Below are 17,267 nucleotides of genomic sequence, written 5' to 3' on the forward strand. Positions count from 1 at the left end.
AAGATTAATTTATTGTTAATACCGTTAAGACTGCATTCATTCACGGTAGTTCTGTGTTAGAAAAGGCTGCCATAAAACCCCGGCTTTGGACCTGATTTTCAACAGGAATTTTATCAAATACTGCCCGCCTTGCTAAATTCACTAAACAGTTGATACTATAAAGTTTCCACATACGCTAGAAGTTATACTTCTATGACATTACTAAAATATTAACCTGAAACATATTACTAAGTATATGTTTTAAATTTGGTTTAGCTTAAACGACTGAAATCAGTCTGTAAATACTTCCTACAACCAAACCTTAACCTATTGAGCTTATCAAAAATTTTATTTTATAATATTATTAAAAATATGGAAAATGAATTTCCTGTTATGAGACTTGAACCCCGCCCCTTGATGTTTCCAAGCGCGATCTCTACCGCTTTGCTAGTAAGCCTGTTGGGAATTTATAAGGAGATTATGTATTATCATAATTGTAACGCCAATTTTTTTTCAGGTATGTTAAAACTTGTATTTAGATTTTACTATGACAATTTTAGTTTACCAAATATATTCCAGGATAGTTTCATCATAACGTTACATTTGGCACACTAATACGTTTGGTATGTCCCGTAATGTTTACGAAAGAGACTACATACGGGTTTATGTTGCTACATGTGAGTCTGCCATCTTTGTGATACAGTTCAGTTCATCGAATTCCGTTCCATTTTCATAAAATTTATCCTGCCAAATGCCGTATAGCAATAGCTTAGATATTTATACATAAAAAATATTCTGTATGCAGGGACTGGAAAACTCCTCGAAATAATCTGGCGACTGGCAACACTACTGAAAACTAAACAGTAATTATACTTTTCCATTTGGATCAAAATTGTTTGAAAAGCTCAGAAGAATTCCAAGTCCGTAGCAAACCCTCTGCCATGGAAAAGAACGATTCTGGTACAAAACAATCGATATTAAAATGGGAATTTATTGAAGGCAAACACATGTTATTAATAACAGTGTCTTGGACGTCTAGCAGAAATTAGAGTCACTGAACCCGTTACATTTTCCATTCCCCAGCTACAAGTAAAGCAAATGCAGTAAATACGTCACTACTGGGCCAGAAGGTAGGCAACAATTTGCTACGAATCGCACAGCGAACTGCCTGCCTGACAGGCGCGAAGGGTTGTCAAATAACGACGGCCAGGTAGCCTCAGAAGTTGCTACTCAAAACACTCACGCTTTCAAGTTGATGTGACCATCAGAGGAAGGTTTGTATGCAGGGTGTTCAGGGTCACACACACTACATATGCACCATGTGGTGTGAGAAATGCACGTTTTTAACAGGCTAGATCAATGCGATCGGAAATTCTTGAGACCATGCGGGGGGTGTTTTTACCAACTTTCAAGACATTTGACGTTTGGCAAACATTTATTCGAGCTCTCTTTCACTAGGCAAAAAAAAAAAAAAAATGTTTTCTCTGTGTGTCGCATCTCTGTAGCTTCCAAATGAATATGTAGGACACCAGTCAAGGCGCGTGTTGCAAACTCTGCTACGCACTTCTGAACAGCAGAATTATGCAGTCCTCGCTCGAAGACGACACCTGGCGAAGCTCGCAGCTCGCAGGAGCCCGTCGCATTCGAAACTGCTCGGCGCATCCGAATAGGCTGTTTAAGAGGAGCATTTCTGAAACTGCTGACTCCCCAAAAGTACTATTTCTGTTTTCGATGTTTCGTTTCTAAACTGCATTTTTTTTAAAGCGAGAAAACGACTGCAACGACGACGAAGAGACTGCAGTTTCCGCACACTCATGCCTCGGGCTTAAAGTACAGTAAGCACCTGATATGCTTGCTGATATCGCCCTTAGGACTTTCAGCCAAAAACAAAATTCCTTGTGATTAGAGACCTGTGAATTTCGCGGGTTCATTTCGTGTTATGCTAAAATTCAAATAATTATACATTTGTGCTGCTTCTGTCATTGGTTCTCTGTTAATCTGGAGGACTGAGGGTCAATTAGAGACCCTCACTCAAAGAAATGTCGAATCACAGGCCACCCAGTCGAGACGACTCACAAGTCAACAGCCAATGAACAGTTGGCATTTGCCCTAGTGTGTAGAGGATATTGGAGTCTATCCTGGAGGTCATTGAATCCGCGAAATTCACGGGTCTCTACTTATGATTAACGGGTGGACTGTTTGAAATCCAGGTTTCCAGACAAACTATTCTATAGTTGTAGTCCCTCCTATCTGTTTTCGTACACTAAGTAAACACGTTTCAGATACTAAAGAGTAAAAAACTTTTAAAATGTCTTACATGTCAAATTATTTAGGAGCCATTCAAACAAACTATCTTTCGCCAGTCAGAATACAGAATATTTTGCCTCATTATCGAATATTTACCTCAATACCTGATAAAGAAAACATTGATATGATACGATTTTCATGACACTGACAAACCTATGAAATATGTTTTTCATGAGAATCAATCACGTTACATTTTTTAAAATATTTTATTTTAGGGATCCATCTAAGAAAAGAACAAGGCGAAGTTGACAAACGAATATTTTCAGTTTGATTCTAGTTGTACATATAAATTCAAGATGTAATTCAAATATTTTCCTGATTGAAATATTTTATTCTGATGTTAAATTTATGTCAATTTTATTTGAAATTTTATCACTTAAGAAGTCACATAAATTTCTCTGACATGATATTATAATGATATCACTAAATGTATTAGGAATTGTGGTATTTTTTCCGCGTTTAGTCTCTAAATCATAGTAAACAAGAATGTTTTATGCAAAACATTTCAGGTACGAATCATACAACCCAGGAGTAGGTACCTATATTACGGCGTAATAAAATAATAGCGTCTGGGAGATGAAGCGACCAGGCCAGTTCAGTGCGTCGTACGTAAGGCCAACTCTGCATGTGGTGCTCCAGAGACAGTCGCCCTTATCGCTCCTGCGCTTCCACTCCGGTCCACATTTCCCCCGGAATCACTCCAGGAGAAATGCTGGAGTAGTCACCACACGGTAGAGCAAGGGTGGCTAAGAGGAGGACTGTTGTGTCAGTTGTGAATATACACTCCATGGGGGTAGATCCCATGAGGGGGTTTGGGGGGGGGGGAGGGGGGGCTCGCCCCCTGGGTTTGAGAAGCCCCTCACTGAGGGCTCTGTTGCGCCTGCAAAAGCGTGACTATGTAAGGGGATTAGTTGACGTTAACATTAAAACTATGTTTTTTATAACTTTCTGTATATATTATAGTTAGATACCCGTGAATTTCGCGGATTCATTTCGTGTTATGCTAAAATTCAAATAATTATACCTTAGTGCTACTTCTGTCATTGGTTTTCTGTTAATCTGGAGGACTGAGGGCCAATTAGTGTCCCTCACTCATAGAAATGTCGAATCACAGGCCAACCAGTCGAGACGACTCACAAGTCAACAGCCAATGAACAGTTGGCATTTGCCCGAGTGTGTAGAGAATATTGGAGTCTATCCTGGAGGTCATTGAATCCGCGAAATTCATGGGTCTCCAATTATAGTTTTCTGCTGATTGCATGCATCTAGACCAAAATACGGGAATTGAAAACAACACACAGGCTTGGCTTGTGTCGTCTAACCGGACCCCCCCACCCCCCACCATTGTTCCACGGGTTTCCCCCCCCCCCCCCCCCCCTCCCTGCGCCACAGGAGCAATGTTGACGGCCGGGACGAGGCGCACTGCTGCCAACCTGCCCTGGCGAGCCGCCGTGGGAAGCGAGCGCTGACACGACTGCACTTCTCGCCGTGGGACGCGACCCGTGCGAAACAAACACCTGCGCCGCTGGAGACGGGCGAGCGCCATCACGCCCGAGACTTCCGGTCCCGCCGCGCGCAGGCCTGCCACCCCCGCCGCGCGCAGGCCTGCCACCCCCGCAGACGCAGGCCTGCCACCCCCGCCGCGCGCAGGCCTGCCACCCCCGCAGACGCAGGCCTGCCACCCCCGCAGACGCAGGCCTGCCACCCCTGCAGACGTGAACCCCGCGCTCCGCCCGGGCAGTTGGGGCTGCTCTCCCGATCAGCAGCTTTGTTTGCGGATCAAGTTTTTAAACAGAATTTATAGAAGAGTTAAAAACGGCTAAAAGGCGTGAAAGGCGTAAAACAACCGGTACAGATTCTCGAAAGCACTTAAACGGACCTGCATTACACCTTTATCTTCATTCCTCCGCCACATAATGTCACCTTCGCCGCTCAAGTTTCACAGTTGTTCCTATGCACGACGAAACGACTGCGCACCATTTCATAGCCATGCGCTTAGAGACCACACCGCGCTAGAAGCACCATAAAGCGTCGCGCTTATCATCCGGCTTCACCAACACAAGACACACCCCTGACCAGACTGGCCCCTTAAATGCTGATCCGGTATTGCTTACGACATATTCCGACTTTCATACCAGAAAGTCATAAGTCAATGATTGAGTAACGCGATCAAGACGAACGTAAGTCGATATTGTAATTTAGCCACGATAAGTGTTCGGGCCTACCTTCTCGACGCACTGGCGGAATGAATGCGCGCGGGGAACGGGAGCGCCCCGGGAAAACTCACGGAAACGTCCGCCACGTTTCCTGCCTGCGAAAAAAAAAAAAAAAACGCGGGCTCGACCCAGGTTCGCGTGATCCGGCCAATCAGCGCAAGTGTCGATGGTAAACACTCGCGCCCAAGGGCGCACGCGGGGGAGAATATTCAATTCCCGCCAACAAATGGAAACAACTCGAAAGCAAACAGTGGGCAGAGCGGGTCTGTTCTCCCGGCTGGCTGAGGTCAGAGGTCAGGTGCGCTGACCGGCGCGAGAAGCCTGAGCCTTCGTCGAGCAGGTGTTAAGTGAAGCCGGCGAGGCGAATTGCTAAGTGCCACGCACGCTGGTGCATGTAATGCAGCATCGCCTCTAAGCACAGGGCTGCGAACTGGATCTCAGTCTGTCTGTCGTGCAGGAAGCAACTATGGCACTACAAGTGCTCTCCGTAACAGTTTTTTTTTGTGGAATAATAAAGTAACCGTATTTTTTTTTTTTTTTTTTACATTTTGTACCAAATGATTTGTGGTTATTGTGGAATTATTTAAAATTTAATTTTCAAACTTAAAAAAAAAACACGCGTTAGGAACGAAAATAAAAGAACTATCAATTTTATAAGGACGGAAAATATATCCTAGAAAATGTTTTCAATGAGAAATTCTAAGTTTTTTTTTTAAATAAACGTATTTACTATGCATCGAATATAAAGCAGGTGGGCTACGTACGTACGCTTCCCAGCTCCCAAAAACACGTACATAGTTAGGAACTGGAAAAATTCGCGTTTTCGATGACCTTCAGGATAGACTACACAGTCCTCAGTATACTCGGGAAAATAACGCCTGTTCATTGGCTGCTGACTTGTGAGTCGTCTCAACTAGTTTGCTTGTGATACGATACTTCTTTGGCTAAGTGTTATTGGCCCAGAGTCGTCCGGATGATCAGTGAACCAATAACAAAAGCAGCTTAAAGGTATGTGTATTTGAATTTTAGCGTATCGCGAAATGAATCCACGAATTTTTCCTGTCCCTATACATAGTGCATAGTGTTTTGGTATATTCAGTAGAAGGATCACCAGCTGTGTGACTGGGCCAGCGAGCAAGCGAGGGCGAGCAGTTGGGTGGTAGGGAGGGCTCGCGACCTCGTGGGAAAGTCAGCTCCCGCGATACGCGACCAGCGCGGAGGTCACACGACGACGGGTGTTGGTCCGGCCGGAGGTGAATGAGCGATTGGGGACACGAAGGAAAAAAATATCTCCCCATTTTTTTTTTACCAGAACAAAAATAAGAAGGAGTTCCACAGGTGGTTAATCGAGCGTCTTCCCTGCACCCTGCAATCATTATGAAATAACTGGAAACCTTCTCATTTCCCCCTTCGCCAGGCAGAAAAGTTCTTCATCTAGGGTGAAAACGTTGGTTTCGAAGCTGGTGTAATTACAGCGTAGCCAGATTAACCTTTTACAATTTGACGATCTGCTTCGTCGCCGCCGGAGAGAGAAGCGGCGGCGCTCAAAGACAGTCTGCGGCCTCTTGTTCCCTGTGGGCGGGGCGTCCGAGAGCTCGGCCAATCAGCGGGTCGCTGGCCGTGCGCCTCCCTCATTTTCAAATACAGCTACTTCGCACGAATTATCAAACATTACATTGTTTTATTGTACTTTTGTTGACCTTTATATCTAGAGACTGGAAAAATTCGCGCTTTGGATTACCTCTAGGATAGACTCCACAATCCCCTACACACTCAGGCAAATGCCACCTGCTCATTGGCTATTGACTCGTGACACCTGTCAACTGGGACGCTTACGATTCGATACTTTTTTGGTTGAAGGTTTTTCATTGGCTCCAAGTCCTTCAGATAAACTGTGAGCCAGTCAGAGAAGCAATCTAAATGTACAGTTGTTTGGATTATAGCATATCGTGAACTGAATCCGCGAATTTTTCCGGTCTCTATTTATATCCAATTGAACTGTTTTACACGCCCGTGCTCGACCAACCGATGCCTTCCTCGATATCCTTGGTCTGTTTCGTTGCAAGATACCATTTAGCGCCTCGCTGCCGACGAAACTTTAAGTCAAAATAAAATAACCCGTAAACATACGTTATATTTTACTAAACAGAGTATTCGCAAATTTCGGAGCATAAATTCAATGTTTGGCAGGCAATAAAGCTTAAACAAGCAACTGTTGTTTAGGTACGTATGTCCGGAAACGTAAAATTGAACTTGGCGCGCTGCAGGGGCCAATGAACAGTTGGCATTTGCCCGAGTGTGTAGAGGATATTGGAGTCTATCCTGGAGGTCATTGAACCCGCGAATTTTCCGGGTCTCTAGTTATTTACAATCAATACATGCCTGGGAGAAGCTCACCCAATCACGAAACACAGGCGGTGCTATAGTGTTTTAACTTCCATCTAGTCTGGAAATCTTTTCGCGAAGTCTGCATGCCCCCAGCGACGAAGCATCCAATGACACGGGGCCGTCGATGGTCGACGGTGGTTGGCCGGGGCATCGCGTGTCTGCTTCTTCGCGGCTGTCCGCGCGGCAGATGGGCGAGCCGTCTCGATGTGTAATCACCGATCTGTAGGTTTCATTAGGACGCCAGCTGCCGCCTGCGAAGGTTCGCACGAGCACCTGCCCTGCGCAGGGCGGCCAACCTCGGCAACCTCCGCGCCTCTCCTTCCGAGCACCTTTGTGATGTAGCAGGCCGTCACCAAATACTGTCATGGGTAGGGACCGGAAAAATTCGCGGGTTCATTGACCTGCAGGATGAACTCCATAGTTCTACGTACACTCGGTCAAATGTCACCCACTCGTTAGTAGAGACCCGTGCATTTCGCGGATTCATTTCGTGTTATGCTAAAAATCAAATTATTATACCTTAGTGCTGCTTCTGTCATTGGTTCTCTGTTAATCTGGAGGACTGAGGGCCAATTAGAGACCCTCACTCAAAGAAATGTCGAATCACAGGCCACCCAGTCGAGACGACTCACAAGTCAGCAGCCAATGAACAGGTGGCATTTGCCCGAGTGTGTAGAGGATATTGGAGTCTATCCTGGAGGTCATTGAATCCGCGAAATTCACGGGTCTCTACTCATTGGCTGCTGTCTTGTGAGACGTCTCAACGTAGCAGCCTGTGATTCGATAAAGCTTTGGTGGGGCGTTTCTCATTGGCCCAGAGTCATCCAGGTCAGTTGTGAGCCAATATCAGAGGCAGCACTGAGGTATAACTATTTGTATTTTAGTCTATCGCGAAATGAATTCGCGAGTTTTTCCGGTCTCTAGTGATAGGTAGGGCCAGGAAAATTTCGCGAAAAAATCTGAACGCCTACTAGACTGCAACAAGGTATACCCAAAACCAGCGGTTTATTCCTTGTGATTGGCGGCCGTCTGCGAGAGAAGTCGTCGCCTTGTTTGCACGAGCCACTAAGGACGAGTTTGCTTCCACACTGAATTAGTGTGTTTGGTTGTTGTAACAATAGGCATGCACCTCAAAGTAACTCACCCAATCACGAAACACAGGCGATGCTACAGTGTTTTAACTTCCAGCTACTCTCGGGATCTTTTCGCGAAATTTTTATGGCCCTAGTGATAGGTAGAGACAGGAAAAAATCGCGGGTTAATTTCGCGATAGGCTAGAATCCAAGTGCGTGTAACTTATTGCCGCTTCAGTGATTGGAACACAGTTTGCCTGAAGGACTGTGAGCCAATGAATGACCCTCAACGTAAGAAGTATCGAATCATAAGCATCCCAGTTAGCAGGTGTCACGAGTCAGTAGCCAATGAGCTGGTGTAATATTCCCGCGTACATAGAGGATCGTGGAGTCTATCCTAGAGGTCATTCAAACCGCGAATTTTTCCAGTCCCTAGTGATAGAGACAGTACGTGGCGGCGTGGAGTGTACCCACGTTCTTGTACAGCGTGTGGTAAGTGCGTGAGAATAATTACAGTAGTGGCATCTAGCGGCGTGGATTGGAAAATATATATTGAGCAATGCAGTAAATTGTCTCACGCTTCGTCAGTGCTAATTGGCCAGATTTTCCCATGTCCTAAAAAAAAGTTTCAAAATTTGTCATTCCCACCAATAGTAGGAAATAATTTGAAAGCAAACAGCGGGCAAAGTAATCTCTCTCTCCCTCCCCCTCCCCCCCCCCCCCAAGAAATGAAATTTGGTGTACGCACCTTTATATTAGTAGTCTATTGAGTTACGAAGGATTGGTTATAAAGGGATGACAGATTTAATGTGTGTAAAAACACTGTAGCATCGTTTTTATTTAGTCACTGGTTTAATTTCTTACAGATACTTGAATCATGTTAGCACTCGAATCTTATCCATCCTTTGGGATAGCAAAGTGTCCTAAATAGCCTGACCGAATAAGTTCTTAGCACACTTGGGCATTCAAAAGAGAGTTTGGCGTGGACCTTAGACACACACGCCACCAAAATGGTGCAACTCTCCAGTAGTATGGCGAAACATGATTTGCCAATCAGTAGGGAGATGCAGATTTCGCGAAAAGATTTCGAGACTAGATGAAAGATAAAACAATGTAGCATCGTCTGTGTTTCGTGATTGGGCAAGTTTCTCCCAGGTACATATCGATTGTAACAACACCAATCACAGTGATTCAGCGGGGAAGAAAACGCGTCCTGTGTGGCTCGGTCAAATAAGGCAACGACTACTCTCGCAGACGGCCGCCAATCACAAGGGAGAAACCACTGTTGCGGGTATACCTTGTTGCAGTCTAATAGGCGTTAAGATTTATTCGCGAAAAATGCCTGCCCCTACGTATAGTACAAGCTTGCTTCTCGCCTGGAAGTAGACTCCGTGTGACTGCGACATGCCGCGTGTGGAACTGATCCCTTGCGGCCTGCTCGCGAGACCAGCTGGTCCCGACTCTTACTGGTTCCTGGTGCGTGCTGAGAGAGGTACAGTCGGCAGCAAGTCCTTCCTCAGCCGCCACCGGGGGGTTCTCACCTCCCAGTGCCGCCGACATTGTGTTCTTATTGGCCCGGTCGAGCACGAAAACATCTTATATTTTAGGGGCAGGCATTTTTCGCCTATTTGACTGCAACAAGGTACACCCGCACCAGCGGTTTCTTCCTTGTGATTGGTGGCCGTCTGCGAGAGAAGTCGATGCCTTATTTGACAGAGCCATTCAGGACGCGTTTACTTCCACACTGAATCACTGTGATTGGTGTTGTAAAAATCAATATGTGCCTGGGAGAAACTGACCCCAATCACGAAACACAGAAGATGCTACAGTGTTTTAATTTATAACTAATCTCGAAATCTTTTCGCGAAATCTGCATGCCCCTAGTGCAGGTGCAGGAAGAAGCTCTGGTGTTTCGACAAATAAGTGAGGCTTCGCAGGCCAAGAAACAGTCACGCAGGCATCGCGGCATCGAGCCTTGCGAAGCGGCAGGGTTGCCAACCCGCCGACTTGACTGAGGAGTTCCTCACGCTGAAATCCGAGGAAATAAAGCATTCTGCTCCTCCCCGATACTGCGCTGCAGCCGGGGCGGAATTCCGAAAGGTTATTGAACAAATAGCAGCGACGGAGCACGGCAAGTGGGGAGGGCTCACCGGGAGAAGCGTCCATAATTATATATCGGTGTATTCGCAGTATGCTGCAGGGGAAGCCGTGTCTTACGTGCGGAAAGGAACCTTCTACAGACAGACGCCAAACCAATGGTGATTTCATTGCGTGTCTTTGACACCGGGGTCAATCAGAACCAGACTCTACAACAGTCCCGGGAACTGAGGTAGGAACCATCCCAGCATTACAGGCCGGGGTTATGTGAGAAAAATGGCACAGAACTGGACCCTGGATGACTGTGTCCCCTTCTGAGGGCAGTTGAAGGTGCTTTGGCAAGGTTTCTGGAAGTGTTCATTGAATATGTTAACAGATGGTATTTCCGATAGGCTATGTTTTTATTTTAATTTTAAAGAGCATAGTATACCTTCTGCAACAAGGCATCTGCAGTCTCATTGACCCGTTCAAGAGCAGGACAAGCTTATTTCGCTGATCAGAGCTACTGATGGTGCAGTCATGCACAAAGTTTATTAAAACGTTTAGAGGCAGTCAAATTTTCCAGCCATAACTCACCAGCCTTATGAATATGTTTTTTGGACTAATTGTCATAAAATGCTTTTCTTTTGCTTCATTGAGGAACTGCCAAACATTGTTACCGATGTGCAAGATAATCTTGAACCTGTCGTAAGACACCCGTGTTTTGTTATCGTGAAGAAACAGAACGCGCGTATAATTTGAATATTTGGGACACCTAGTAGCTGAGTGCCCTGAATACCACAAACTGACGCCTGAATCTTGAGCGATTCACGTCAATGATAAAATACACGCGTGTGTGTAATCGTTTCGCGTCAAGATACATGTAGAAAATAGTTACGATTGGTATGAATATTTATAACGGTAAAGCAACAATTGCTCTCATCGCTCATGTCTCTTTCAATTATGCATTGATGTGTGTTTCCTCGTTGGCGGGCGTCTAGCATGACTTAACTTCCCAAGCACCCTGTCGGTGCCCAGGTGGCTCGGACACAATCATGACTTAGGCCCACGTCCAAGTGCCCGTCTCTTGAAACTCTACCATCGGCCGGTTATGTGACGCTGCTTTCCTATACGGCAGCTTGTCTCAACAGGAATTTAGGCACTGCTATGTTTTGCGAGAGGGTCAGATCTCTGCTACTAGTTTTAAGCTGATAACGGTCGTTCGATAGCGTTTAAATGACAAGGTCGTGTGGGTTCGAACCCAACTCCCCGGCTTGGCTACCCAGTCGTAGCCAAGAGGTTAGAGCCTACTATAAACTTGGAGGTCACGTTACCTCACGTCTCTGTGCATAAGAGTGCAACGAAAAGCCCTATAAAATCCAAAACATAACTTGTATAAAGAGCTGACCTCGTCCAACCTATCCAACCAAGGAAAAATGTTTCATTTATAAATATAGATACTGTGTTGAAGTTTATGAATCAGTCCAAGGGTTCACACGAAACAGAACTGTATCTAGGTTTACAGGAGTTTCAGACGTCAGCTTAGGCAACTATTTTTTTTTACTGTCGTATATCTCTTCGGGCTAGCTTAATTTTGCTAGCCTCCGAGATGCTATGCCATCTTGTGTGATTTTAAGCTAACCGTAACACTCCTAACACCCCCAAATGTTCGTCAGCATTCCGGGACTTGCACATTCCACGAAGATGAGGTCCAATCCCATAAGAAAAATAACAGTACCGTGGACGTTTGCGCGCGACTTAGTAGGCCGAACGGCATGTGCGACGCACTATATTTGCTCTATATAAGCATACCACTTTCATGGTGCATATTTTGAAAACTGTAATCATTTATAGTGAGCAGTGTTTTATTTTTTTTATATAATTTCGTCTGCTCAGGGGTTAGTTTTAGCTAGTTATATTTCTTAATCATGAAGATATTTTTTTGTGCGAGTATTAATCGCACCTGGTGAAAACGGAGGCGAAATGTGAGTGCATAGGACACGATAATACGACCACTCAACATATTTTATTTGCGTTAGTTAATGTAGACTAAACACGAACATAAATTCGGTAACTTAGAGACAGGTGAATTTCACCGGGGAAATATGACTGTTTGTTGTGCCGGCGAAATGGGGCATGTTACATACACTCTTTAAATAGGACATGAGAACACGGGTGTTGCATTTCAGAACGTACGTGATTAGTCTGGAAATATCCACACCATGTGAAAAGTTTTTTTTCCCCCTAAACAAACAGTGGGAAAAAATTACACTGTTTCATAACCTACCCTGGCACCATCAGCATTCTCGCGATGAATCCTCATCTCTAGAGACCGGAAAAATTCGCGATTTCAATTACGTCTGCTCATTGGCTACTGACTCGTGTCACCTGTTAATTGGGACACTAGTGATTCTATACTTCTTTTGTTGAAAGTTTATCATTGGCCGAGTGTCATTCAAATAAACTGTGGCCCAATCACTGATGCGGTAAAAAGGCAAACGTATTTTGATTCTAGCCTATTGCGAAATGAATCCGCAAATTTTTCCGATCTCTACATCTCTAACAGCGAGTTCTCTCCGCCACGCTGCCAGATCGACATAATCAATAGCATGCACAGGTGAGTACCAGCAGCGAGAGGAACTGGCCTCTGGAGGAAGGAACGTGGACTTGAGTTGGGCGCCGAATGTGTTGCTGGGTTCTTCGTGAGAAGCAGCGCCTGCCAGCGAGCTAGCGAAGACTCACTTGGGGATGCTCGACTCACGACTACCATTCCTAAACCACTGATAACATTTGTATTTCCAATTGTTTGGCTGACTGCACAAGAGATGAACATTGATTATTTGGAGTGAAACTTTCCAGGCTAAAAGTCGGTTTTTTTTTCCGGGTAATTCATTAAAATTTATATTTCTCTAAGATAATTTCGTGAACGGAACTTATCTCTGATGTCGTATTTCACACGTTTAGGAACTCTGACCTCTCAATGAAGGTAAAAAAAAAATCAGTAAGTACTAAAGATGACATGAAGTAGCATTCACTATTAAAATGACAAATCTCAGTTCCGAGATCCAGTTTATTTCGGTAAAATGTGACTTTGAGAGCTCATAACGTAAAAAAGAGAGCACATGTAACTCATTACACGTGATAGAAATGAAAATTTTTTGACAATTCAAACCTGGACTTGTAAGTGCTTTATTTATATCTCTTTGCGTCATAAACGTTTCAAAACAATGTTTCACGAAAATAACGTTGCATTAAAATTAGGCCTTGGAATTGTAATTGAAATTTTACTCTCATCGCGCCGAAATAAGTTTCAATTCAAAAATATTTAGTTGCACGCCTAAAACAATACTCATATAACAATGTTTAACAATAATGAATTACACAAGTAATTAAAATAATACGTACTTGAAAGAACACCATTTTCTTACGAATATAGGCCGTGGCGCGATTCACAACAATAAGCTCAAACCCCGCTGTGTTGCCCTCTGCACAAATACTCCCTTACTAGATGCCAGCATGTCAGGTGGCGTCAGGCGCAGCCGGGTCCCTACCGCTGCGACACGCCTATCCCTGCAGCATGGCGGGGTTCAACCTTAGTTGCACGCAGACACGTGGAGCCCGCTCAAGGCATCGGGGCCCGACAAGTTCTCTGCACCGTCCGCAACCTATTCTCCGTACTTTTCGAGTCAGAGAAGGTTTCACGTTTAATTTTATGTTAATTTATTGTTTCTTTACATTTGCTTAAATTCAGCAGCGTACACGAATTTTCCCCTTCTTAACTTAGTCTAGGCTGGCTGGCAGCCTGGTGGGAAACGACAAAGTCGCCCCCGAAACAACCAGTGCCACCAAACCAAATGCGGACAAAATATCCAAACTCCCGCCCATTTGCATAGTAGTCTTTCTACTCTGTCCAACTCTTCTTCCAGAACCATCCTTCTGTTTCCTGTAATCAACCTGCTTGTAATTAATGCATGAAATTTGGCATCCCACATATCAGTGCACAGGGTTTTCCCTGTGTCTATGCAGGTTTTACCTGGGCCCAACTTATCTAGTTTTAACTTAGAATAGTCAGTGAGGGGAGTTAGTCATGGCTAAAACGTTGCCATGGCTGGCCAATCCCCTCCTAGCACATTATGCATGCTTCCTCTCCTGCATGGTTCTTAACCTGCATGCTTAGAGCGTATAGGCTTCGGCCTGAGACGCACTTAGAGTCTTCCCTACCCAGACCCCTCCCAAATACACTTAGTAATTAGGTTAGGGGGAAAAAACAGAAACGAAGGTTTCACGAAAACATTGCATTAAAATTCGGCCTTGAAATTTTAACTCCCATCGCGTCCAAAGAAGTTTCACTTCAAAAAATGCGCAGAGTGTTTGTTTGTCCAGTGTTCACAGCGTATGGTTTGACGTGGAAGTGGCATAGCGAGGCGGAGGCCAGCCCTGGTAGGACAGCGATCGCTCTCGCCGTGGCGTCGCGTGCTGTTCCGCAACCCAATATTCCCGCCCGCGCAACACCCCTCGCCCGCCCACAGTCATTTTCTGACAGCTTCGCGATGGAGGGAGAGACAAAGAGAGAGAGAGAGAGAGAGAGAGAGAGAGGAAAAAACCTCCGCACTGCAGTTAAAAAAACGGCCGTGCCTTGGCGTTGTTCCTCTTGTCCGATTGCTTCGCGTTACGGCAATCGATTCTCCTTGGGACGGTTCTTATTTTAACTCTAGCGTCGTTAAGGGCCGGCAGGGAGAGAGCGATAAGGGCGACAGTGGCACGCGCATCGAGAGCTGCGAGCTACTATCATCTACGCTCCTGCTGTAATCAGATTTTTTTCTAGAATATGAATTTTTGTACGTAGAACTGTTTAATCCATGTTATTAATCACGTAAATACACTTTGGATAGCTTTTAATTAACTGACACACATGTAAGAAAACGATATGTAGGTTTCTTAAATATTTTTTTGAAGACAGACAAGACAGCAGAATTGTTATCGAGTTTCCAACGAAAATATTAGTAAAGCCCTTTTAATAGAGTGCGCACGTAACCTTATCATTACATGTTGAACTTTTTGTATTTTCAAGTCTTTTCTGTCTTTGGTTGACTTTTCAAGTCTCTCAAGACTTTCCAAAAATATTCATGTCTAAATTCAATTTATGATATGAACTTAGGATTTGTTTTAAATAAATTTATTTCAGCTGTACATAAATATCAAAACTATAAAAATATAAAAACTAATTTACTTCAAACAAAAATAAATGCTTTTCTCTAAAGTAAATTTTATTTCTTTATTTAGCCAGTAGTTTATATTTTTTATATTCTATATTTAATTTAGTTCTCAGTATTTGTACACACATCCCCAAAACTTATACAAACATTACGCAACAAAACTTATGTTTTTGAATTAAAAGAATTTGTTTACTTAAAAAGACCAACTGTTAAACATTACTAATTAATAAACTGAAGTGTAACACACTCCCTTAATTCGAGCGCTAGATCCGTGGAAGCGTTAAGGGCGAAAATAGCTCGCACATAGCAAACCTCCTTCACAACCGCCTGTAATAAAAAGTTTTTAAAACAGCCATTATAATAATTTTTATGTAGGCCTACAAAACGATATTCAAAATGAATATACAGAGTTTACTAAATATCGATAGCAGTCAGCTATCATCAAAAACACTTTAAATATTTAATATTTTTTATATAAAAACTTTTTCTACTAAGGCTCTGCACACGCTTGGAGCCACATAAGTGCTACGCAAAAGTTTTACCTTAGCTGTTTTAACAACAACTACTAAGTCTTTCTCAAATCTTCTTGTAATTAAATGAAATTCGCATTAGCAATAGTTCTGACAAATACCGTGTACTGTGTCAACAGTGTTTTTTTCTCCACTAACCTACCTAATAACTAGGTAGTAAACAACGTGGATTGTATTAGAAATTAATATATCGGCCCCAATAAATTGTTTAAATCCTCAGTACAAGATATATTCCCAAAAAAATAATAATCAATCGGGATTTCAAGCGACGTTGTAGCTTGAATTATATAAACGTATATTTGTTTGTCATGAACATGTTACGTCACAAATCGTCAGGGCTTATTAATAACAAGTGGGTGTCATGAAGAAGCGCTGAGAGCCAGGCTCTGCCACGCTGCAAGGAACCTGGGAAGAAGCCACGCCAACCTGCCAGCGCTGGCGACGGCTCAAGCAAGCGAGCGCGCCCGCCTGCGCGCGCCAGAGCAAACCAGAGCAGCGAATGGAACGGAGTATTTGCACTGCGCGCCTTCCGTCCACGGCGGACGTTGGGCGCCCGCGGGCGATAGGGGCTGTTTCAGAGAGGCCGAGGGCGTGTATGTCGAAACGAGCGGTGATTATCTCGACGGTGCGCACGAAGACGTATGCGGGCATAATGTATATATGGAGCGCAGGGCCAGGCCGGAGCGCGCACACACGAACAGGAGCAGAGCCGGGCAGGGGCGAGAAGAACAAAAAAACAGTCGATGTCGCTTACCTCTTTCTCCTTGGCCGCCAGCTCCACCTCGAGCGAGGACCTCGCTATCAGGTCCATGGTTTGCTCCATATCGGACGACGGCTTGCCCTTCCCTTCCACCAGCTGCAGGTTCTGGTTGGCCGTGGCGAGCTGCTCCTTCAACGCGCTAACCTCCTTCTCTGCGAGCGTGGCCCGCTGCAACCAGAGCACCGCCGGCGCCGTGTTAGACACTGCCGCGTCCTCTTTCCAGTCACCATCACTGTCCTCTAGCTTCACCTCCTTCTCCCCCACACACCACACTGCAGTCCCACCATCTACGTTCCGCACTCCCCACACCATACATCACGTCCTCTATCCTCTATCCTCACCTCCTTCACCCCCACACTCCACACTGCAGTCCCACCATCTACGTTCCGCACTCCCCACACCATACATCACGTCCTCTATCCTCTATCCTCACCTCCTTCACCCCCACACTCCACACTGCAGTCCCACCATCTACGTTCCGCACTCCCCACACCATACATCACGTCCTCTATCCTCTATCCTCACCTCCTTCTTCCCCACACTCCACACTGCAGTCCCACCATCTACGTTCCGCACTCCCCACACCATACATCACGTCCTCTATCCTCTATCCTCACCTCCTTCTTCCCCACACTCCACACTGCAGTCCCACCATCTAGGTTCCGCACTCCCCACACCATACATCACGTCCTCTATCCTCTAACCTCACCTCCTTCTCCCCC

General features: G+C 44.9%; 1 protein-coding gene across 5 annotated transcripts in view; it reads right to left on the reverse strand.

Moving 5' to 3' along the window:
• The window catches only part of LOC134529692 (homeobox protein cut), a 393,665-nt gene that overhangs the window by 151,567 nt on the left and 224,831 nt on the right, over nt 1–17,267 (reverse strand). For all 5 annotated transcript variants that reach the window (XM_063364052.1, XM_063364049.1, XM_063364053.1 and 2 more), the window contains exon 3: nt 16,540–16,713. In XM_063364052.1, the coding sequence (XP_063220122.1) occupies nt 16,540–16,713 (174 nt within the window). The remainder of the gene's footprint in view (nt 1–16,539; nt 16,714–17,267) is intronic.

Source organism: Bacillus rossius, chromosome 2, assembly GCF_032445375.1.
Source record: "Bacillus rossius redtenbacheri isolate Brsri chromosome 2, Brsri_v3, whole genome shotgun sequence".
Lineage (NCBI taxonomy): Eukaryota > Metazoa > Arthropoda > Insecta > Phasmatodea > Bacillidae > Bacillus > Bacillus rossius.